The 26308-nt window shown below is 40.7% G+C and overlaps 1 protein-coding gene and 1 pseudogene across 2 annotated transcripts in view; one reads left to right on the top strand and one right to left on the bottom strand.

Annotated features, from left to right (window-relative positions):
* The window catches only part of LOC133551460 (uncharacterized), a 40469-nt gene extending 26524 nt beyond the window's left edge, over positions 1-13945 (bottom strand). For both annotated transcript variants that reach the window (XR_009806500.1, XM_061898177.1), the window contains exons 1-2: positions 13638-13945; positions 13443-13542 (exon numbers count right to left, since the gene is read on the bottom strand). Coding sequence is in view for 1 of the 2 variants with exons in the window: in XM_061898177.1 (XP_061754161.1) it covers positions 13443-13469 (27 nt within the window). In the remaining variant the exon portion in view is untranslated. The remainder of the gene's footprint in view (positions 1-13442; positions 13543-13637) is intronic.
* Positions 12966-26308, top strand: part of LOC133551459 (N-acetylglucosamine-1-phosphotransferase subunits alpha/beta-like) — a 48359-nt pseudogene continuing 35016 nt past the window's right edge.

Genomic DNA, 26308 nt, shown 5'->3' with positions numbered 1-26308 from the left:
GTATGCCGCTCGCTCTCACGGCACTGAGCCACTGCCAGTGATGCGTTTATGGCCACAAAAAAAGTCAGACAACGCCAACAAAATTACTTCCCAATCAAATGTGTGCTTATTAAGAATGTTAATACATGGATATTAATCATGAAATGTGGTTACCAATGGCTAATTATGAGCATCTGACGACGGTTAGTTACGTAATCAACAATCGAAAATCTCAACCCGATGGGAACAATGCGAAACAATTAGCACTGATGGTCTTACTTTGACAAACAGCTCCTTGATAAGTTTCCCAGGAAGTGGGTCAAGTAAACATGTTTGTTTTGTCCCATTAAAGAAGTCGGAGGAGTTCCTGAAATGTTATTTCTTCAAAAACAGAGAGATTATTTTGGAGGGTAATATCTGTTTTACATACATTGTTATCTGTGTTAATAGAACCTAGTTGGAGCTGGGAAGCATTTACTTTTATCGCCTTTCTAGCAAGTTAAATTTTCTTATTAGACTTAGACTTACACAAACGTTATTGATTCACAAGGGAAATTGTTCTTATTAAAGGAATTCATCAAGTCATCAGCCGAGTGGGTGGAGTTATTGGGGGGAGTCCCTTGTTGAGTTGGCGATGCTACTGTACTGAACAAATATTTAGGATCGTTTTTATTGAGGGGAATGAGATTGGAGTAGTAATTAGTTTTAGCTAAGGTAAGTGTGCATTTATAAATTATTAAACTATCACTCCCTGCTTAATGGAAAAGCTCCAGTTTATCTCACGTCATTTGCGTTCTAGCTTTCTACATGACAGTTTGAGAGCTCTAGTTTCTTCTGTAAACCAGAGTGTACACCTTTTAAGGGGCCTTTTTTTAGCTTTAGCTATTCTATACTATCAATGGTGTTGCGCAGGTCATTGTTAAAGTTGTAGTGAGGTTATCGATAAAGTGTACATCATTTGGGAATGGTGTCCTTACCGAAGGCAGTTGGCCAGCAAGAGTCGTAGCCGCAGCAATAATGTTGCAACTGCTAAAGCAGTGGTTATTAGTAGGTTGTTGACAGAGTCAGAACTTCAAATTTTACAAGGTAATGATCGGACATTACTTTAGTTTACGGCAGTACCATAACTTTGGAGGTTGTGACACCCCAGAGAAGGACTAGGTCTATTGTGGGTAAATGTATTGTTTGTGTAAGACCACAGCTATCAGTCATATTCCGGAGTGCCACGCACAGAGGGTCTTACGGGGTACTCATGTGGATATTAAATTTTCCATCATAATTATATTATCTGCATACATTACTAGATCAGCAAAAATTCTGAAAATTCACTGATAAAATCCAAATTGGGCCCAGGGGGCGATAGATAACAGCCAGATAGTGAGGTAGCGATGTGACAGACCTCCTAGTAAGCACCTCAAATTATTATTATTCATTACTTAAGTTCGGAGTAATGTTCTGGTTTTCATTGGATATTAGTGCGACCCCTTCACTTCTTTTAAGGGGACTTGCAATATGTGCACTCGAATAGTTAGGGGTAGATGCCAAGGAATTGATTAACGTGGACCCCGACTTAAACAAGGTTTATTCAGGTGTTAGCTTTTAGTGGTCAATTGTAAGGAATATGTACAGAGCTGTGCAATCTACTAATAAAAGTTGCAATCAATCAATCAATCAATTCCTTGTTCAACGGTAAATAATAATCTTTTCTAGCCAGGTTTCACTGAGACTAATGACTCTAAGATTGTTGTCTCTAATGACCTTATAACTAATAATGTTTTGGGAGACAATGATCTGATGTTTGAAAGCCCATATCATAGGTAGAGGGCTGTTTTAAAGATTTTTTGTTACTGGTTTCTGTAGTACTGATATTAATAACATTATGTTTATTTTGTTTAGTGCACCTTAAATCATTTTGATCACATCTAGGAATTGATATGACGGGGATCTTGAGATTATTTGCTTTGTGCTGCGATAGATTGAACACGTCATCATTTTTTCCACCTCTAGCCATTACAAAGCCTCATTTTTAGATTAGATGAGGCTTGTTGCTGTTTTAGATATTTGTTTCATAACACTATTCAAAGCAAACGGTTGTAAAGGTTATAGTTATTCGCATTATACTATCAAAAGTCTATAGCTAACTGAAAGCTGTTGAGATTTGGTGGGCCTCCTTATTTATCCTATCTTAGCTCACCACCCAGATGCATGGTGTAATGCAATGTCTAAATAAAAATAAATAAATAAAACACTCCAACCTAAAAATTTTAAACTACACCTTAAAGTTAAACGACTTAAACTTATTTTTATTATATTCATTTTCCAACTCCCCTCGACCACAGTAGATATTTTCCTCATATCCTATCTCAATACCACCATAAAATTGTAAAACAATGGCATAAGAGGTATTTCACAAAAGTGGTTAAATAGTTAAAGTAATAGATCTCAATATGTGGAAATTAATAAGACTAAATCACAGCCAAAGAGATTAACTTGTGGGGTTCCACAAGCCTCGTTATTGGGACCTATGTTATTTATTTCAATTATTATTTGTGGTTTGCTTGCTGTCTGTTTACTTAAGTTCTCATAGCTTAGTATGTCCTCTGATTAGAATTTGTTTAACGCTGCTCCACAATTTTGTTATGACTGGAGCGCTGATTGTGGCGACTGGTGTTAGTACTTCTTCCGCCCTCTTCAGATGCCCTCATTACTAAGACACATTTCTTATCTCAAAAGTGTCACCCAGAAGCACCCCTGTACTATATCAAACCCTAATTATAATAAACAACATTCATCATTCACTCTGAGCTACACAAAATGGCCCGGGAGAGAGAAGTCTGGGCTTCCCTGCTAAGGCTGCTGCCCCCGCGACCCGACCTCCGATAAGCGGAGGAAGATAAATAAATGGATGGATCATTCACTCATATTATTTCTGAACTGGGTACTATAACAACAACTATAAAATACAAATGTAAAATCTGCATTAGGAGTTAACAACCAACCAACCAACCAAACAAACAAACAAACAAACACACAAACAAACAAACCACCACCAACAGCATACACTGACACACGAATACCATTTACGAATACCTTCATTTGTCACTTTCTCATCTTTTCTTCAACTTGCCTTTTCCACATCCTGTATCCATCTTTGCCTTACACACACACACACACACACACACACACACACACACACACACACACACACACACACACACACACACACACACACACACACACACACACACACACACACACACACGCACGCACACACACACCCACACACACTCACACACACACACACACACACACACACTTACTTGCTTACTTGCTTATGGTAGTCCATCGTATCCGATGATGACTTTCACTTCTTTTATTGGTGGGTTTTGAGGTGACTAAAAAGTCCAATACGAGAGCCACATGGTCTATTGCAATGGGGGCATATGAATATAGTGTTTGTTGTGGTTTTGGCTGCAAGGCCCATCTTCCTCCTCTGGCGTTTCCCTTCCCTTGCTGCGCTTCTCTCCTCTTCAAAATATTGAAGTCCTTCATGACAAAGTTGCCTCCAGAGAGGGAGATCTGAGGCAGAGCTTTCCACCTCTTGAGAGTTATTTTCAGTCGGTCCTTATATCTCCGCTTTTGGCCTCCTACAGTAGTTGTCGCGGAAGTCTATCAACAGGCATTCTGATGGTGTGGCCGGTCCATCGCAATTGGTACTTGAGTAAAGTGGCCTCCATGCTCTTGGTACCAGTTTTGCTAAGGACTTCCGTGTGTGGCACACGATCACGCCATGTCAGCCCAAGGATCCGCTGGAGACACTTGATGTGAAAGTTCTCCAGTTGTTGGATGTGGCGGCGATACAGGGTCTAAGCTTCACAGCCATATAATAGTGTGGAGACACAGATGGCTTGGTAGACTGCCACCTTGGTACGTATGCTGAGGTCTATGTTCACATACACCCTCTTACGCAGTCTACCAAAGGAGGCTGAGGCAGACCTTATTCGGTTTTGAACATCATTGTCTAGGCTGCAGTTTTCGGAGAGGATGCTCCCAAGATATTTGAAGTCAGGGACTATTGCTAGGGGCTTGTCATCGATGTTAAAGACAGGTGATGGTGGTCGAGTTGGCGGAGGGGAGTTCCACTGCCAGAGTACTTCCGTCTTTACAGTGTTCACAGTGATACCCAGTCTACTATAGGCCTTCACAGCAGCTGTTAGCGTTGCCTGCAGAGCCTCTGATGTATGTGCCACGAAGGCACAATCATCAGCATACTGTAACTCCAATATGTTCACAGTTTTAACCTTGGTAGCCGCCTGCAGTCTTCTGATGTCAAATAAGCTTCCATCCAACCTGTAATCCACCAACACACCACTGCTTCCCTCAACTTCTTTGTGCAGTAGCTAGGTGACACTCATAAGGAAGATATTGAATAGCACAGGTGCAAGTACACAACCCTGTCTGACACCTGTGGATACCATGAAAGGCCTAGACTGCAGTCCTCCTGTTGTTACCTGAGCCATCATTCCCTCGTGGAAACTTTGCAGGATGTTTACAAACTTCTGCGGGCAACCAACCCTGAGAAGGACCGCCCAGAGCAAGTCTCTGTTGACCGTATCAAAGGCCTTTGATCGGTCCACAAACGCCATGTACAGATCTTGATGATGCTCCCGACACTTCTCTTGTAGCTGGCGTGTAGTGAAAATCATGTCCACAGTGCTGCGATTTTTCCTGAAGCCACATTGAGACTCAGGCAACAGGTGTTCTGTTATGCTTCGTATGAGTCTTTACAGCATCACTTTGGCAAGAACCTTGCCAGCAGAAGATAGGAGGAATATTCCTCTACTATTGCCACAGACAGACTTCTCACCCTTCCCTTTATATATGGTTATAACATTTGCATCCCGCCATTGTTGGGGGACTGCTCCGCGGTTCCATATATCAGCAATGTAATGGAAAATTGCTCTGGTACAGAGATAGCCTCCCTGTTTAAGGATCTCTGCAGGCATGCCATCCGGGCCAGGGGTCTTGTTGTTCTTAAGTGACCTAATTGCAGCCCAGACTTCAGAGAAGGTTTGCGGAAGATCCAGTTCTTCAATAGTTGGGTAGCGGGGCAGCTCATCCAGCACTGCCAGATCAGAGGTGGCAGGTTGGTTTAAAAGTGTCTGGAAGTGTTCCGCCCATCTGTCCACAACTTCTTTCTGGTCCTTTATGAGGGTTAAACCATCAGCCGACTTCACAGGTGAGAGAGAGGAGTTCCTGGGGCCGTGGATGGTTTTCACAGCATTATAAAAGTTGTGCATGTTGTTCTTCACTGCAAAATGTTCGATTTCTTGAGCCTTGTCAGTCCACCAGTCATTTTTCAGTTTTCTTAGGACATGCTGTACCTCCTTCCTTGATGTTCTCCAGTGCTGCTTTAGCGTGACAGATGTAGGGTTGTTCAGGGCTGCGTTATGGGCCTTGTGCATGGTGTTCCGTATGGTTCTGATGGATTCTGAGTTTTCGTCAAACCAGTCCTGATGCCTCCTACGGCGGTAGCTAATAGTCTCGGCTGCAGCCTCATAGAGCTTTGAGCTAAGCTTGGTCCAATTGTCATCAACACTGCCTTCAGGGCTCAGGAAGGGGTCGAGTTCCTGCAGCTTTCCTGCAATGGAGTTTCGAAGGCTGTTCCGGGCCTCGTCTGCTTCAAGTCTGGCACAGTCCAATCGCTTTTTGCCAGTTTTTCGGAGACGAACAGGGGGACATACTGACGCTCGCAACTTGGAGATAATCATGCGGTGGTCAGTCCAGCAATCAGCACCTCGCATTGCGCGGGTGATATGCACGTCCTTGGTGTCCTTGCGTCTCACGATGATGTAATCCAGCAGATGCCATTGCTTGGATCGTGGGTGCATCCAGGAAGCCTTGTGTTTATTTTTCTGTTGGAAGATTGTGTTGGTGATTGTCAGGTCATGCTCAGCACAGAGACTGAGTAGCCTCATGCCATTGCTGTAGACCTTCCCGATACCATGCTTCCCAATCACTCCTTTCCATATGAGGTGGTTTTTCCCCACCCTGGCATTAAAATCACCAAGCAGGAATATTTTGACACTACTAGGGATGCGCTGTAGGGCCTCATCTACTTCTTGGTAGAAACGGTCCTTTGCCTCATTCTCGGACGGTAGAGTTGGCGCATAGGCACTGAGAAGAGTTGCGTAGCGGTGTTTTGCCAGGGGGATACGAACAGACATGAATCTTTCACTTATGCCGGTAGGTGTTTCAGTGAAACTGGGTAGCAGGCTGTTTTTTATTGCCAAACCAACACCATGGTGATGCGGTCCTTCTATAGGGTAACCCTTCCAGAAAAAGGTATAACCCTGGCCTTCTTCTTTTAGGGATCCCTTATCCAGAAGTCTGGTCTCACTCAAGGCGGCGATGTAAATTCCATAACGTCTGAGCTCAGCAGCAACAAGCGCAGTTCTTCTTTGCGGCCGGTCCGGATTGTTGTCCAGGAGGGTTCTAATGTTCCATGTAGCCAATTTCAGGGGAACTTGTTTACTTTTTGTTTTTCGACCGCAGTAGTGGAATGTCCCGGTAGGTGCGGTATCCTACCCAGGGTGTGAAGAGTGGGCACTGTTTAGGCCACCTATTCTAGGCCTTTCCCCAACTTTGGGGTGAGCAGTGTGGCTCCTAAATAGGGCTGCTCAGTCATACAGGGGTCTGCCGAAATCAGCTGCCACTCAATTCCCAGCTGATAGCGACTATTATAGCCCTGAATCGCTGACGTGCAGGGATCTAACTAGAGGCTCCCAGTTCATTCTAACCTGCCCCCGTTATCAGACATCCTGACGCCGTCAGACTTTTTGCTTTAGAATCCAATTGCAGTTCTGGATCCACCAAGGTCAGAAGCGGAGACCTGTGCGGTGATACTTTTTAAGTGCCTCTGGGGGTGCACAGTTCCTAGCCGCACTATCTTCGCCACAAAGAGATGGAGCCTAGTGGCAAGGGGGAAACCCAGGACAACCAGCACCTCTTCACAGCTGCAGGAGGCCGCCGGCACCATCAGTCTGTCGTGGCCCGCCTACGTGTGCCTCCATCACGGTGCTTTTCTCTCAGGGTGTGCTCCCCTAGCCTTTGTCTTCCTGGACTTACCCGCAAGGCAGCGGATCGATCCCCTACCTTTTAGCCTGAAGTCGCAAGACTCCAGTTACCGTGTGTTGCCACGAGGAGGCAAGGTGAGGGGTCTTGGTGAAGGAGAGGCTTTGTACTGACCTCAGAAGGCTTACGCACTTGGCTTCCTTTACCCAGCTGGGTTGGTCAGCGGCAGGAGCTTTGCGTCACATGCATCCCTACATGCAACGTCTCTCTAGCATGCTGCACTAGACGCATCACTACACCCTGCGAGCCAGGCCCGCTAACACACACACACACACGCACAAAAGAAAAAAAGCTGCACGAAAGCTCTTTCTCTACATTTCACTTTACCATAAAACTTCCAGTTACTTTTCTTAATTTACCAAACGTTTGAGTTCACTACGTTACAAGTGTTTTAAACTCCTTAACCCTTTCAAGAAATGCTCTCTTTTTTATTTCTTTTTTAAACTCTACCTGTTAATTTCATTGTCGACAACAGTACATTTAATTGATCATTTAACAGTAACGATTCATCACATTATCCAAGCCGCCATCACGTTCCTGTCTGTCACACTCCTTGGCCATTGTGTCTATTTTCCTTCATTTTAGTGCACACTTCAGTGCCACCTGGAACTCACAACCAGGGAACTTTATTGTAATTTTACAAATGGCCACCAGCCGTAAATAGAAATCAACATTTTAAAACACAGAGGGCAACAGAGGACCATACAAATAGTGTTAAAAGCCCATCCATCCATCCATCCATTTTCTACCGCTTATTCCCTTTTGGGGTTGCGGGGGGCGCTGGCGCCTATCTCAGCTACAATCGGGCGGAAGGCGGGGTACACCCTGGACAAGTCGCCACCTCATCGCAGGGCCAACACAGATAGACAGACAACATTCACACTCACATTCACACACTAGGGCCAATTTAGTGTTGCCAGTCAAACGAGGAAGCCGGAGTACCCGGAGGGAACCCACGCATTCACGGGGAGAACATGCAAAGTGTTAAAAGACAGAGATTAAAAATGGGTCTTAAGACGAGACTTAAAACACTCCACTGCAGGAGCAGTTCGAATATGGAGGGGCAGAGTGTTCCAGAGCTTAGGGCCGACCACAGAGAAGGCCCTGTGTCCCCTAGTTTTAAGAGCTGGCTCTCGGACCTCAGTGCGCGCGCAGTATTGTAAGTTTGGATGAGGTTCGAGATATAATGAGGTGCCAGTCCATGTACAGCTTTAAAAACAAAGAGCAAAGTTTTAAAATCAATTGTAAAATGAACAGGGAGCCAGGGCAAACTCTCAAGGATTAGGGTTATATACTCGCATTTCCTGCCCCCTGTTAAAAATCATGCTGCCGCGGTCTCCAGCCGGAAGAGAGCTTTTTGGCTAATGCCATCATAAAGCGCATTACAGTAGTCCAGGCGACTTGAAATAAAAGCATGCACGACTTGTTCAAAAAGGTTAAAAGATAAAAACGGTTTTACCTCGAAGATGTACAAAGTACGATGTATTACAAAGATGATAAAAACACGATTTTAAAACGCCATTGACTTGTTTGTCAAGTTTAAAATCGCTATCTATGACGCCAAGGCTGGTGACCTTGGGATGCACATAATTTTGCAATGGTCCCAAGTCAGTGAGGTCTGGAACAAAAACTAAAATTTCAGTTTTTCCTTCATTCGTTATTAAAAAATTCTGGGCTAACCAAGCCTTGACGTCGCATAGACAGTTAAGAAGGGGTGTCAGGGGGCCGTGGCCTTTTGAAATCGACATATGAATTTGGCAGTCGTCCACATAGAAGTGATAAGACACTCCATGCTTCCTAAAAATCTCTCCAAGAAGGAGGAGATATAGAGCGAACAGGATGGGGCCTAGAATAGATACCTGGGGGACACTACAGTAAAGTGGAGCACAAGAAGAGGTGGCGTCCCCCAGCCTGACAGAGAAGGACCTTTCTGACCGATAGGATCTGAACCACTGTAATGCAGTCCCCCTAATGCCCACACAGTCTCTCAGGCACTCTAAAATAATTGTGTGGTCGACTGTGTCAAAGGCAGCTATGAGATCTAAAAGCAATAAAATGGCAGAGATGCCAGAATCAGACATTAAAAGCAAATCATTAAAAGCAAATCATTAAAAACCTTCAAAAATGCAGTATCAGTACTGTACAATGCTTTGTATCCAGACTGAAATGGATCCAAAGTGCCATTGTCATCTAAAAAAGGCTGCAGTTGCACTAAAACACATTTCTCCAAATTTTTTGACAGAAAAGGTCATTTAGAAATGGGCCGGTAATTTGACAAACTTGTAGGATCAAGACCTGTTTTTTTGATCAAAGGCTCAACAACAGGTCCTTTACAAAAAGAGGGCCCACTGCCAGAAATCCAAGCTGCTGTTGATTATGTTCCTAACAGACAAGCCAATAGACTCCCAGACTTCTTTAAAAAAGTGAGGGGGGACTGGGTCTGTGGGACATGACGAGGGTTTTAGTTTGTCAACTATTCCTTTAATTTCAGGCATGGACACAGGCTCAAACTGACAAAACACAGCCGAGCACCAACTGCCCACAATGAAACTCAATGGAGAAGGAGAAAGATTTGCCCGAATAGTAGCAACCTTGTCGTTAAAAAAGGAGAGACATTGTTCACAAGTTTCACTTGTTATCTCCAGTGAAGTGGCTGGATTCGGATTAAGAACAGAACTAAAAGATTTAAAAAGAACTCATGGCTTGTTGACACTATTTGAAATTAAGTCTGACAAATATTTTGTATTTTCAGCTGTAACCACACTTTGATAATTCCGACAGTTTTGTTTTAGAATTTGATAAGAGACCTCCAAGTGATCCCCTTTCCACTTCCGCTCCGCCCTTCGCCACTCACGCCGAGCTGTGCGCGTGGTGTCATCGAGCAAAGGCTCCTGTTTTGACTTTGGACGTATGGCTCTGAGGGGCACTATACTCTACAGAATCTTAGAACATGTGGAGATGAAAGAGCACATCAATTGTTCAGTGTCTGCAGAGTGTGATATACTCTGCATGGACACAGTGAACAAAGGATTAAAGGCGGCTGCAGTGTCAGACCTAATAACACGCCTATGACGCACGGTAGGCAGTTTTACATCAGGGTCCAAACTTAAATTTGACTTAACAGGACTGTGATCGAAAACACAGCATCGCCAACAACGACATTGTCAACATTAAAACCATAAGACAGTACAAGGTGTAGGGCGTGTCCATGTACATGTGTTGGGCCAGTAACATGCTGAGCCAAATTAAAACCTTCAATCAAGTCCAAAAACTCTCCGGCCATGGGTTTAGAAGGACAATAAACGTGTAGATTAAAATCCCAGACGATTAAAATCTTGTCGTAGCGCACCAGACTAAAAGCAATGAAGTCAGAAAAGTTCTTGATAAAGTCTTTGTTGTGCTATGGTGGTCTGTAGATTACAAAACAAAATACTGTATCAGTCTGTCGCAGCTCGAAACAGCTCAGTTCAAAGGAGGGAAAAGAGCACTCCATGATCACGTTTTCCTTTAAAACAATAGCTAAAGCCCCACCAAGACTGCTCGTTCCCGGCGTGTTAATGAAAGTACAGTCTGGGGGCAATAGCTCTGAAAAATCAGCTGACTCACTGGTGCCAATCCAGGTTTCTGTCAAGAACAGTCTATCCAAAGAGTGTGATGAGAAAAAGTCCTGGTGAACAAAAGTCTTGTTCATCACGGATCTCGCATTCACAAGTGCACACCTCGTACACGTTGTTGTAGCCACGTGCGGTGCACAGCTCAGCGGCCGAAGATTAGCCAGGGACACACCACCTGAGCCCCGGTGAGATGAACGAAGAGGGCGCAGCGCGTAGGGATCCTCCCGCTGTCCGATGATTGGCACCAACCAGGACCCGACCAATCGAACCACCCGCCGCGACAAAGAACGACCAAAACAGTCGCTGTACTCCCGGGGAAGTGCAGAGATCTTCACCGCGTCAGGATGTGCCAACAAAGCTTTCCCTTTTACCAGTCCGCCGGATCGCATTCTTCTGCGTTTCCGTTTCCTACCCGACGGAAGCACTCGGGTAGGTTAGCACGGAAAAATTAATCCGAGTCTCTTGCAATGTAAAGTTCACATGACCGTACTGACTCCCCTATACTCAACAACTCCTGACGTTCATCCACTAGAAGTGAGTCAATGGTCCTCAAAACACATGTCAAAATAACCACGAAACAGACAGTACTGTTCAGGGACAAGCGGCGAGCCAGACAGACCGGCGCCATCTTGAATCATTTCTCTTGTTTCAGTTTAATGACGGCTGAATGTTTCTCAGTTGTTTAAAAAATACTTAGCTAAGCGAAGTTTGAATCCGGCATCTCCTTTTGTCAAAAATGAAGAGAGCGAGGCGAGGCATGCAACCGTGTTCAAGTGTTAAAATGCTTGCTTGATGGTGGGAAATGATGACATACTATGTCCTTTTCAGTAACACTGCAAAAAGTCAGTGTTCAAAAACAAGAAAAAAAAGTACAAAAATTAGGTTTTTTTTATTTGAACTAAGCAAAATTATCTGGCAATAGAACAAGAAAATTTGGCTTGTCAAGACTTTTCAAAACAAGTAAAATTAGCTAACTTCAATGAACCCAAAAATACCTTAAAATAAGTAAATTCTCACTAATAACAAGTGCACTGTTCTTGGTAGGAAAAAAAAAAGAAACCTCTTAAATTAAGTAAATGCTAGTGCCATTATCTTGACATAATGATATACGCTCGGCATTATGTTTCTTGAAACCAGCTAACGTACACTAAAAACAAATGTATTTTTCTTAATGGAAAGGCAACAAGAAAACCACTTGTTACTCTCGGGGTCTACTAGCCGCTCAGGCAAATCATATTGTCTAAAAATGCATTTTTCCATCGACAACATGACATCATCGCCCCAAGTGCGGGCTCTTTCAGTCAATCAGTGCGCATATATACAGCCCGGCCCCCGGCCAACAATGTTTCAATTGTAATTGTCAACAATTTATCTGAATGTGCATGAACAATTTCTGTTCAAAATTGTTAGAAATGTCACAAGTTAAATGTTTAAATATTAGCGGTCAGTTTACTGTACTGTGCCAACTGTACTACTATATGAGGTACGTATTTTCTATTGTTGTGAAGTGAATTATATTTATATATCGCTTTTCTCTAGTGACTCAAAGCGCTTTACATAGTGAAACCCAAGTTACATTTTAAACCAGTGTGGGTGGCACTGGGAGCAGGTGGGTAAAGTGTCTTGCCCAAAGGCCACAACGGCAGTGACTAGGATGGCAGAAGCGGGAATCGAACCTGCAATCCTCAAGTTACTGGCACGGCCACTCTACCAACCGAGCTATGCCGCCCCGTTTCATTGAAAATAAAACAGCAAAGTCCATTTGGCTGTCATCTGTTTTAATTATGAGACACAATTGTGTCAAAGTGATGATTTTTTTTTTTCATGCTTGAAATAAGAAATTATTACTATAAAAAAAGTAGTTTTATACGTGTGAGTGTTGATGACACAGCTTTGTGACACTTGATATTCTGGTTTCAAGCAAGTTTTACTCAATATAGGTCATACAATCTCAGCAACAAGCTGTGATATCTTACTAAGATCATTTAGGACCAAAACACTTAAAACAAGTAAAACACTTTAACATAAAATCTGCTTATTGATAAGAATTATCTTATCTGACAGAAAATAAGCTAATATCACCCTTATTTGAGATATTTCATCTTAATTAGATTTAAGTTTTTGCAGTAACAGCACATTTAAACCACGCCCCCTTTTCATAATTCCCCTCCCCTCTTCACCCTTTAAAGACGTTTTTTAAGACTCCGCCCACTTTTTGCACCTTAATTCCCCATTGATACAGGACTAACATTGTTGAAGGGAGTGTTGCACAGTTGAGCCGTGCAACGACTTCCCGCAGTACGGAGAAAGATGATTCTGACGGCGCTGCGCAGGAAGGTTTACGCCTGTCTGTCACTGCCACACAGATACCAAGTCTACAGCGTGGTCCTCATCTTTTTAATGGTGTCCATCTACCACATAGGAGAGGTAACTTTGCCATAAATGTGTTGTTTGTGTGGATTTATTTTTGAATGATTTCAAACACGTTGACAATTAAAGGTAGTGAAAAGGAGTCGGGAAAGGCCTCGCCTGGTAAATGAGGTGTTTGATCCGCACAAGAACAATGAGAACTGTACATCGTTCCACAGCAGGTTAGACATTATATAAATATGCAGGGCACGACTGAAGGTTCAAATCCCCTCTGTTGCTAACTCTCTCACCTTCATAGGGGGACAGTTGAATATACGGTTGGTAGACCTTTTGTCCTCTTATTACCTGCAGAGATTGCACACCCATCCCCATCGATCTGGTGTACACGTGGGTCAATGGGTCAGACGAGACCCTGCTGATGGATCTGATAGAGGCCAGACAGCAACTGGCGGAGGAAGAACGAAGTCTGAGGTGGGTAAGAATGAACAACACACAACACAAAAATCACATTTTTGTCTCATTCCTTTTTCTTTTTTTTACCTCCAGGGAGGAGCCAGAATGCACGCTATCCCGCTGCATTGCTGCGCCGGTTTTGGTGCTGGATCCAGCCCTGCATGCGGGTGTGAGCGTCAATGATCTACCGTCGCTGTCACCCTCCCTTTCAGAAGCAGTGGAGCTGCTGCAGCTCAACCAACCGCTCCATCCGGTCACGGCTGTCGTCTTCCATTCGCAATCTGACGGTAATAATCTGAAGCGGATATTCCTAATTATAAAATTCTTGGAATTTCCCTCTCGTCTGTCCTCGAGCACCTTTATCCAAGATGCACGCTTTGGAGTGGAGCGCAGGCACGTGCACAGACATTTTGGGGAGCTGGTGATCCAGCCAGAAAAAAAGGCAACCACTCTGAAACGTATATACTTTATGATTATTATTATTATTATTATTACTATTATTATTATTGTTAATATTATTATTATTATTGACCATCCATTTTCTACGGCTTGTCCCTCTCTATTGTTATTTTTATTATTGTGATTGTGTGAATGCTACATGGTAGGTCATCCACCATTTTTCACCTACCGTATTTCCTTGATTTGCCGCCGGGGCGCTAATTATTTAAAAACCTCTTCTCACACCCACGCTTACCAAAAGCATGCGGTAAAAGTAAGCATGCGCTAATTATTTTAAAACCTCTTCTTACTCTGGCACTTACCAAAGGCATGCGGTAAAAATTTGAGTGTGATGTGAGCTTGGACCTTAAATCCTACTGAATAGCTCTTAATCTTCTTCCCTTTATGCGATTTCAAATTACCGGTATTGAAATCAGCCTCCTCCATTTTGAAAATGATGACAGGGAAAGTGTCACTCGTGACGTCACGAGTTTGACCAGGCGGTAATACTAAGCACGTGCTAATTATTTTGCGAAGCGAGTTTGACCCGGCAGTAATTCAAGGCAGGCGCATATTATATGCCCTGCGGCAATTCAAGGAAATACGGTATTCTTTATTATTATTGTTAATTATTATTATTATTGTGGCCAGCACGGTGGAACAGGGGTTAGTGCATGTGCCTGACAATACGAAGGTCCTGAGTAGTCCTGGGTTCAATCCCAGGCGCGGGATTTTCTGTGTGGAGTTTGCATTTTCTCCCTGTGACTGCATGGGTTCCCTCCGTTTACTCCGGCTTCCTCCCACCTCCAAAGACATGCACCTGGGGATAGGTTGACTCGCAACACTAAATGGTCTGTAGTGTGTGAATGTTGTCTGTCTATCTATGTTGGCCCTGTGATGTGGTGGCAACTTGTCCAGGGTGTACCCCGCCTTCCGCCCAAATGCAGCTGAGATAGACTCCTGCACCCCCTGCGACTGCAAAAAAGGGACAAGCACTATTCTTTATTATTATTATTATTACACCACTTATTGACTCGGCATAACTTCATCCCTGTTCATCCGATTCACACCGTTCCAACTTCAAAATGTTCAGCCTATGTAAGAATCGTTGGGACTTCTTTTTTTTTTTTTAATTTCAGACTCCCCAGAATTGACAGTTTTCTAGGGCAGTGGTTCTCAACCTTTTTTCAGTGATGTACCCCCTGTGAACATTTTTTCAATTCAAGTACCCCCTAATAAGGGCAAAGCATTTTTGGTTGAAAAAAAAGAGATAAAGAAGTAAAATACAGCACTATGTCATCAGTTTCTGATTTATTAAATTGTATAACAGTGCAAAATATTGCTAATTTGTAGTGGTCTTTCTTGAACTATTTGGAAAAAGATATACGATAAAAATAACTAAAAACTTTTTGAAAAATAAACAAGTGATTCAATTATAAATTAAGATTTCTACACATAAAAGTAATCATCAACTTAAAGTGCCCTCTTTGGGGATTGTAATAGAGATCCATCTGGATTCATCAACTTAATTCTAAAAATTTCTTCACAAAAAAGAAATCTTTAACATCAATATTTATGGAACATGTCCACAAAAAATCTAGCTGTCAACACTGAATATTGCATGGTTGCATTTCTTTTCACAGTTTATAAACTTAAATTCATATTTTGTTTAAGTATTATTCAATAAATATATTAATAAAGGATTTTTGAATCGTTGCTATTTTTGGAATATTTAAAACAAATCTCACGTACCCTTTGGAATACCTTAAAGTACCCCCAGGGGTACGCGTACACCCATTTGAGAACCACTGCTCTAGGGTATGAAGGATGATGACAATTATGCTGTCTTTAATTTGAAGTGCGGAGTGTGTGGTGACAGTCAGCTAGAGGGGTCCCCAACCACCGGTCATCTGCAGTCCCCAGCAGGTTGATAATAACCTGCTGGGGATCTTATTGCAAAGAAACAAGGCCAACCACTAATTCAGCATTAACAGTGAGTTGTAGTTTCCATGCACTTATTTTTGCTGTATTTACCCGGCACAAGTGGAAAGCCTGTTCCTGAAAATAATGCCTACATTAAACCGGTCCGTGGTGCAAAAAAAGTTCGCCTGAGCTACACTGTAAAGAGCGAGGATATTGCCTAATAGCATTCAAGGTTAGCCTGTCATGCTACCATGACTCAGCAAGCAGCCAAAAAAAGAAGGCCCAATCGCTCGTCGCTTTCTTGTCTTCGCTATTTTAATCTAAAAACATGCCTGTTGCAAACCACGCGAAAGAGATCAAGTGATCTTTAAACTTTATGTCTAGTGAACTGGCAAAGTCGCAGCAGGAGCGCCATGCTCAAACCTGTGGATGGGGTGACAACATTGACAGGGACGATGACAGAAAAGGACGCACAAATCTCTACATTGAAGAGCGGATTGATGAACTGGGGCAATATACACAAAGTGATGACTTGGTGATTACGGGGCTAAAGACTCTGCATCATACCTACGTCAGGGAGACAGCAAAAGCAGAGACGACGGAGGAGGCGCCGAGGGAAGAACTGCAGTCGTTGGAGCAACAGGAGGTGGATTTCCTAAACAAGAACAAGGACAACATTCGTAAAGATGTAATATTAGCTTGCCACACATTGCCCAGTAAGTCCCAGAACTCTGTACCTGCTGTAGTAATTCAATTCATTAGCAGGGAGCTGAGGAACGATGTACTAAGGCCAGCTAAAAACTTGAAAGGAATCGACGTGTATATAAAGAAGAGGTGCGGAGGCATCACAAGGGAGGAGAGGATGCTAAAGAAACAGAAGAAAATTCCTGGCACATGGAAACAGAGTGGAAACGTATGGATCAGGGAACAAGATGGTTCAGCAGAGGTCAGCAGGACTATGAGGGAACTTAGGAAGTATACGACTGGACATTCACAGTGGGAGTGATGGAGTCTCCGGGTTGGGGGGACTGACAACTAAGGAATCAGGTTCGATACACTTGGACATACATTGAACTATGGACACATATGTAGACACTAACAATGATGACATTCATGATCTTGAAAATTATATTGAACAAGTCTTGCTAACTCCTGAAGAAAATGTATGCAGTTATTATAAGGTACAACAATACAAGCCTTTTACATATGTTTATAATCTCTCCTTTACTTCAGGAATATTTTCAGACTGCATGAAAATAGCAAAATTAATTCAACTCTTTAGAAAAAGGAAATACCGTATTTTTCGGAGTATAAGTCGCACCCACTGAAAATGTATAATAAAGAAGAAAAAAACACAGTATAAGTCGCATTTTTGGGGGAATTTATTTGTTAAAACCCAACACCAAGAATAGACATTTGAAAGGCAATTTAAAATAAATAAAGAATAGTGAACAACAGGCTGAATAAGTGTACGTTATATGACGAATAAATAACCAACTGAGAAAGTGCCTAGTATGTTAACCATATTATGGTAAGAGTCATTCAAATAACTAGAACATATAGAACATGTTATACGTTTACCAAACAATCTGTCACTCCTAATCGATAAATCCGATGAAATCTTATACTTCTAGTCCCTTACGTGAATGAGCTGAATAAAATTATTTGATATTTTACGGAAATGTGTTAATAATTTCACACATAAGTCGCTCCTGAGTATACTGTAAGTCACACCCCCGGCCAAACTATGAGAAAAACTGCGACTTATAGTCCGAAAAATACAGTAAATCAGATTTTTCTAATTATACACCAATAGAAAATGGATGGATGGATCATTACTTCTGCAGTTCTGATTGATTGAAACTTGTATTATTCGATTGCACAGTACAGTACATATTCCGTACAATTAACCATTAAATGGTAACACCCAAATACGTTTTTCAACTTGTTTGAGTCGGGGTCCACGTTAATCAATTCATGGTAAAATTCACAAAAATGTATTTGCGATTAGACTAAAATACATTTCTTAATTTAAGAGTTTACGTAACAGCCATAATGGGTTTCTTCCTAATAATTGAACTGCTACAGCAACTATGCAAAAAGCACTATTTAGTAAGATCGTTGTAGATCTTCAAAAAGCCTTTGATACGCTGGACCACAAGATATTGTTGAATACATTATATAAATATGGTATCAGAGGTGTGGCACACCAATGGGTTACAAGCTATTTAAAAAACAGGAATCATTTTGTTGAAATCAACAACATAAAGTCTAAAAATTGTAGTATATCTTGCAGAGTACCTCAAGGATCAGTCCTTGGATCTGTGCTTTTTATTTTCTATTTAAATGTCATTGTTACTGTGGCCCCTTCTACACTAAGGTTATCCAAGGTATATCCCACCTTACCTTATCCTTGTCCACACACACACGCACACACACACACACACACACACACACACACACACACACACACACACACACACACACACACACACACACACACACACACACACACACACACACACAATGGTCATTTAAGACCCCCTCCCCCTCTCTGGCACGTCATAGTCACCTCCAGTATTGCTTTGTGTGCAAGTTCTTAAATGTAACTTATCTGAACAACATTCAATATTGTCGTATTTCAATTAACTGGAATCCAGTGCGCTGTGGGGCTCTATTGTAGTGAATCACACCTGAGCCATCATATATTAATCAAATCTTTAATGGGCACCTGAAAGTAAACAATGTGATGAAGAACATTTTACATCAATCAATCTAGGGATCTAGATATCTGGTCAGGACACTCCTCACTCTTTTGCCTTCATTGTCCATTCGTTTTTGGTGACTTCATATACTTTGCACCTAGACGTTGAGTCTGTGACATACATGGCGGACGATAACTCATACAGCCTGCTTTTCCAGTCCAAAAGCATTCGCCGTTTTTTGTAGTCTTCCCTCCACGGCCAGGTACTACAATGCACACGCTACCTTTATTTTTTTCACATCCAAGGGAGCCCGCATTCTTGTTGTCTCTCCTTCGACAAATGGACAAAGTTTTCGGATAAATAGAATCACAGGTGACCTAGACATTCAAAAGTTATTTTGCCGTTCCAGAAATGTTGTATTCGAAATAGCTGCAAGCGTTTTCTGTTAAGGTATTCACGTGTGATTTCGACAAGTGTCTGTACATGTAGAAGAAGGAGCAACACGGGCATGTCTGGATGACTCACCTTCATATTTCCAGTGGTTAGCTGCGGCTTAATGTAAGACAGGGTCTGTGTCTCATTTACTTAAGTGTATTCTATTTGCGGATGACACCGCTTTTTTTTTCATTCAGGAGAAAATATAAACTACCTCCTACAAATTGTAGAAAATTATTTCCAGAAAATTATGATGTGGTTCAATGCCAATAAATTGTCTTTGAATCAGCTAAACTAAATTCATGATTTTTTGGAGGAATAAAAAATACGTTTATGCGTCATTTGTTATTAATGGATTAGAAATTGAAAGGACACATGAGATTAAGTTTCGAAGTATCATGATTGACAAACACTTGACATGGAAATCACATATTGATAATGTCAAAGTAAAGGTGTCCCAAACAATAGCTGTGCTGTATAAAGTCAAATATTTTCGAGATGAGAATGCATTGTTTTTGTTGCATAACTCATTGACTGTTCCATAACTGACCTATTGCATTGAAGTATGGGTAAGTGCCTGCAAAACATACATTACTCCAATTTTCAAAATAGCAATTAGAGTCGTCAGTGGAAGTATACACAGTGACCCAACTCATCCTTTATTTGTACAATTAAAAACTGAAATTTGATGAATTAGTAGAGTATAACCTTCTAAAGATCATGTATAAAGTTCATATGTTAAAGTTAAGTAAAGTTAAAGTACCATCGTCACACACACAAGGTTTGGTGAAATTTGTCCTCTGCATTTGACCCATCCCCTTGATCACCCCCTGGGAAGTGAGGGGAGCAGTGAGCAGCAGCGGTGCTGTGCCCGGGAATCATTTATGGTGATTTAACCCCCAATTTGAACCCTTGATGCTGAGTGCCAAGCAGGGAGGCAATGGGTCCCATTTTTATAGTCATTGGTATGACTCGGCCGGGGTTTGAACTCCCAACCTACTGATATCAGGGCAGACACTCTAACCACAACGCCACTGAAAAGTTTACCAAACAATTTGTAAAATAGATTTACCAAAGGAAAAAGTAAATAAAATGTACTGTTTTTTTTTTTACAAAACTCAGGTTTTAGTCAGCTGGAAAAGAAAGATGTGTCTTAATCAAAGGAGTCAGTCTGTGGAACAGTCTTGATCGATTTGTTTGTTTAAGAATAATGTGAAATTATTAACGTTACGAAAATAGGACACTGAGGAGTAGTATATTCATGGATTCCATTATTTGGCGCCATCTTAAAGGATTGCTAGCCCTTCACCTTTTAGCATGGTAATGTTAGCATTCAATGTGAGCGTGCTAGAATTGTATCTCATTTTATACATTTTAAGATAATAATCATAGATTTTGTTACTTGGTGTTATCTTCGGAGTATGCAAACTGTTTTCCTGTTATCATGCTAATGTTGGCATGCTAATATTTTTTGCAGGCATTTAAGCTATCTTTGTACTTTTTAATCAAATAAACATGGATTGTGTTATTTGTCGCCATCCTCAGGTATGCTAGCTCTTCTGCTGTTAGCATGCTAACTTTGTTTACCAACAATTTAGCAAATGTTATACATTTAGAGCTAATAATCATGAAATCTGTTACTTTGTATCCTCTTACCATGAATTGATTAACATGGACCCCGACTTAAACAACTTGAAAAACTTATGCGAGTGTTACCATTTAATGGTCAATAGTATGGAATGTGTACTGTACTGTGCAATCTACTAATAAATGTTTCAATCAATCAATCTTTGAAGTATGCTAACTCATCTAGCTATACCTACAGTTAGCATTTTTAGATTCATACTACATTTCAGTTCAACTTGTGCTCTTCACCTTTCAAAGCATTTCTAACTTTTAAACTGTTTTAACTTTCAAACCATTTCTACAGTCCACTATCAGTATCAGTTCAGCGTTAGCCCGTCAACATTCAAACTATTCCTTCAATTAAACCATTTCACCATTTTACACCATTTTAATATTCAAACCATTTCAACATTCAAACTATTCTTACATTCATTTTACATTTCATCAGCATTTTAGTTCAGCTCCAGCATTGGCGCATTCACATGCAATTTCTACAGACATTGCTTCGATTGTCTAGCTGTCATTATCCATCCATATCTCAGCTATAATCGGGCGGAAGGCGATGTACACCCTGGACAAGTCGCCACCTCATCACAGGCTGTCATTATTATTATACTACAAATCACAGCAGAATGTATTCAAAGATTATAGTTATTTACTTAACACAATCAGTACACACTCTCTATCAAATTAAATAAATAAATATGTAACTGGCAAAAAACAAACACAAAATGCCAATCTGTATGCTTTTTGGTAACCAAATAACATAATAAAAAAAAATATCCAAACTGGACATTTATCAAAACTCGTAATAAAAAACACACACAAGTCTCGCACTCTCCTTTCTTTTTCCACAACCGTTGTCTGTTCTCTATTCGGGCCCACGGAAACAACAGGTAAGAACAAAATATATTCCATACATTACTTGAAAATAATAGTAATGCGATCTCATAATTTGTAAAAAGGAATTACTGCAAAACATAAATTACTTTTCATACTTAAATTATAATAACAGACCAATTTAAAGGTTACGCTTTGGTGAAAGTTTTGCTCTTGTTTTTTTATTCTGTGTGCAAGCTGTCCGTTTGTGGAGGCGTTCCCAGATTGTAGTTTGGAACCCCTCCACGCCCCATCCTCTTCAAATCTTCAAAAGTATCATAATTTATGTTTTTAAAATGTACACTAATAAAGATAAGTCTTGGAGACAAACATCACCACTTTTTGTTTCAGTCACGATAAAAAATAAACTTCATAAAAAGTGTTTGGATGGACTTTCTGCACAGACAAAGAGGGGCAGGGGCTTGCTCTGGAATAATTCCCTACACTAATTTACATTTATATAAAACATATTTGGAGGGAATCAATGACAGACAGAGAAATGTTCATTCATAAATGAATGAAGAAATAAACAATTAAAAATAGCTCCAGCAAAAAAGGAACTTTTATCATGCAGGGCAAAAGTGCTAGTGCTTGAGCACCACTATGGTCTATCTGTGCATGTCATCATAAAGTTTGGTTTAAAAGTATAAAAAGCGCTTCACATAAATTTAAAAAAAAAAGGTGTAATTTGTTTAGAAGCGGCCCTGGGTAAAAAAAAAAAATGGGGATTGATGACAACGTCAACATGTCAACTTTTGAATGCAGTGGTTATTAGTTGAATAATGTACATATTTTATGTACTCCAGCTGAAAAAGCGTTGGCAGGTGTGCTCGCTGAAGGCAGAAAAATATTCTCAGTCTCCAAAGGTTACCTGGTAAGATAATAGTTTCTGAATGTAATTATCTAGCCACTCCTTTTTAAAATTACTTCTGATTACTGGGTTCAACAAAATGTTTTGTTTGTTTTTTTTTTTGTTTTTTTTCCAGACCACAACCAAAGAGGTTCCAGGTCTAATCAAAATGCAGACTTTGGCCTACTTAGGTGGATTTTCCCCAAAGGTGTGTTCTCTTGTGGCAATTTTGATGACTTTGGACTTAATTCGACAATATTATCAAAGACTTGAGACTCAACTTGCACAATGATATCAATGACTCGAGATTTACTTCAGAATTTATTCTTATGACTTGAAAATACTTGATAAAAATGTTGTAATTGGTAAATGTGTCCTCATCAGTATCAGTACTCCCATCTCTGATTTTCGGTGTCCTTGAAGGTATCAGAGAATCTGCGAGCCAAATTGCCAGCTGCTATCAGCGACAAGATCACTGAGGTAAAGCTGCCGGTCTACAATGTGCAAAGCAAAATTCAGTGTCAAAAAAAATATTATTTTCAAATAATTCAGTGAAAAGGTTTTTCAAATAGTCTGTTTATTTTTTTTTCCTAAAAAAGATACTCAGAATGTACATGAAAATATAGAATGTGGGATCTATGAACAATAAATCATTGAATATTTAAAATATATGAACGCTGCTCCTCTACTTCCCAAACCACCTCTTTGATCGACATGTTTTATAATCAAGCACAAGCAACAAAGATACAACAAATGTCGAAAAATAAAAGCGAAAGGATAAAAAAAAAAAAACATCCACTTATTCAATGTGATGCCAATGTTTTGCAGAACTTTGTTGTAGAGATCTGCCTCTGTTCGACACGTGTCTTTGCGAGGCCTTAGGTTTGTTGCTGCCCCGCAGATTCTGTTCCGTGCCTCGTCTGCATGAAGCACACTGCAAATAGTCAGTGTTCTAAAACAAACAAAAAAAATACAAAAATTAGGGGTATTTTATTTGAACTAAGCAAAATTAGCAGCCAATAGAATTAGAAAATTAATAAGTAAGTACTCATAGCTAACCTCAATGAACCCAAAAATACCTTAAAATAAGTATATTCTCACGAATGACAACTGTACTAATATATGAGTACCTATTTTCTATTGTTTCATTGAAAATAAAATAGCAAAGTCCATTTGGCTGTAATATGGGAGACAATTGTGTCAAAGTCATGATTTTTTCTCATGCTTGAAATAATAAATTATTACTTTAAAAAAGTAGTTTTATACTTTTAAGTGTTGATGACACAGCTTTGCAACGGTCGATATTCAAGCATGTTTTACTCAATATAGGTCAAAAAATCTCAGCAATAAGCTGTAATATCTTACTGAGATCATTTAGGACCAAAACCCTCAAAACAAGTAAAAACACTCTAACATAAAATCTGCTTAGTGAAAATAATTATCTTATCAGACAGAAAATAAGCAAATATCACCCTTATTTGAGGTATCGAATTTTAATTTAGATTTCAGTTTTTGCAGGGCAGCACTGCTTATGATCCCCGTAGTAACCCGTATGTCACTCAAAAGTGCAGATTTAAAACAATTTTAATCATTTCTGTATTTTGAAAACATCCAGATTGCCGCTGAATTATGATGCGTTATATGGTGGTCACGTGCTAGCGTGTGCGACGTCACACCTGGTGTTCAGACTTCAAAACTTGACACATCATTGGCTCATTCTGAGACAGGATTGATTGCTTCACCAATATTTTACCGGAATCGAGTTTTGCATTTTAAAGCAGCCAATTTTCCGACACTGTATTTTTCAGCACCTAATTTTGTTACAACTGAGTTTTTTTACACTGAATTTTTATACTGTTATTTTTTTTTTTTACGCTAAATTTTTAAACACTGACTTTTTTTTCCAATGAAATTGTCAACATAGATGCATGTGAAAAATTCAGCTCACAAAATTCAAATGCAAAAAAATTCAGGTACATAAATTCATTGTCAAAAAAAAAGCTTTCATAATAAAAGACTCAAATTAACCTTCCTACAGTGTCAGAGAACAAACACTAACAATAATCAGGAAACCTTGTATAGCTTTCATTAATCTATCAAAACATAATGATAGCAACAACGTTTTCCTCATAGTAGGCTAATTAATTCCATTACTTTGAGTCTGTACTGTATATGTGATCCTCAGTTGGAGTTGTACCCACAAAACCACATCGCTCTGCTCCACTTCAAAAGTCCACAGCACTTGACTGATCTCCTTCAGGCGGATACACTGATGTTGGATGAGGAGAAGTTGGACATCAGCCCCGTGTATTTGTTCTGGGACCTGAGTGGCGTCATCAAGGTTGGACACCACTGCGTACTACAAACTAACTAATGCACATATTGATACAGTTGGGGGTCTGGGTATTGGGGAGGGGTACAAATATTATCCGATACGATACCAGCAGAAATATGAATTAATTGTATTATTTTGTGATGTGGTATTTTAGAAAAAGTTTGATCAAGTCAAATTAGTCAGAGAACCATGGTAGGTGTGAAAAATACAAACCTATGTATTATTAACTGTCTAGAATGGACTTTAAAGGGGAACATTATCACAATTTCAAAAGGGTTAAAAACAATAAAAATCAATTACCCGTGGCTTGTTGTATTTTTTGAAGTTTTTTTCAAAATGTTACCGGTCCCCGAATATCCCTAAAAAAAGCTTTAAAGTGCTTGATTTTTGCTATTTGCGATGCGACTATCCATTTCCCTGTGATGTCATACAGTGCTGCCAATGTAAACAACATGGCAGATACCACAGCAAGATATAGCGACATTAGCTCGGATTCAGACTCGGATTTCAGCGGCTTAAGCGATTCAACAGATTACGCATGTATTGAAACGGATGGCTGGAGTATGAAAGTATTGAAGAAGAAACTGAAGCTATTGAGCGAATAGCTATTGACGCTATCCATAGCCATAGCATGGCCGAATAGCTGCGTTAGCATCGCCGGTAAAATGTGCGGACCAAACGATCAGGACTTTCGCATCTTGTGACACTGGAGCAACTTAAATCCTTCGATTGCCAAGTGTTTTTTTCGCATTAAATGTGGGTGGAAGGAAACGTAATATAGTTGAAAATGCATCTGCAGGTTATCCATACATCTCTGTGCCATGTCTGCTTTAGCACGGCCAGTAAACGGCATGTTAGCATCGATTAGCGTTGCATGTTAGCATCGATTAGCTGGCAGTCACGTCGCAACCAAATATGTCTGATTAGCACATAAGTCAACATCAACAAAACTCACCTTTGTGATTTCTTTGAATTTATCGTTGCAAATGCATCTGCAGGTTATCCATCCATATCTGTGCCATGTCTGTCATCGCCGGCAAAATGTGGAGACTCTGGCACATTCAATGGGGGTCTGGCGGCAGACACTTTCGCATCTTCGGGCCAGTTGTGCAACTTGAATCCCTCCCTGTTAGTGTTGTTACACCCTCCGACAACACACCAACGAGGCATGATGCCTCCAAAGTTCCAAAAAATAGTCGAAAAAACGGAAAATAACAAAACTCAGACCCGGTGTTTGTAATGTGTTGAAAATGAAAATGGCGGCTGTATTACCTCGGAGACGTCATGTTCTGACGTCATCGCAAAAAGAGCGATAAACAGAAAGGCGTTTAATATACCAAAATTCACCCATTTTGTGCTCGGAAATCGGTTAAAAAATATATGGTCTTTTTTCTGCACCATCAAGGTATATATTGACGCTTACATAGGTCTGGTGATAATGTTCCCCTTTAAGTCTCTCTTTAAGTTGAAGTGGACTTTTTTGTGTGGGGGAGGCTGGAAACACTTAGTGACAACAATTAACTGTCATGATCCGAGGGCCAGATCGTGTTATGTTTGGTTATGTTCT

Source organism: Nerophis ophidion, linkage group LG04 (assembly GCF_033978795.1).
Source record: "Nerophis ophidion isolate RoL-2023_Sa linkage group LG04, RoL_Noph_v1.0, whole genome shotgun sequence".
Taxonomy (NCBI): Eukaryota; Metazoa; Chordata; class Actinopteri; order Syngnathiformes; family Syngnathidae; genus Nerophis; species Nerophis ophidion.
This window is presented reverse-complemented; position numbering and strand designations above follow the sequence as displayed.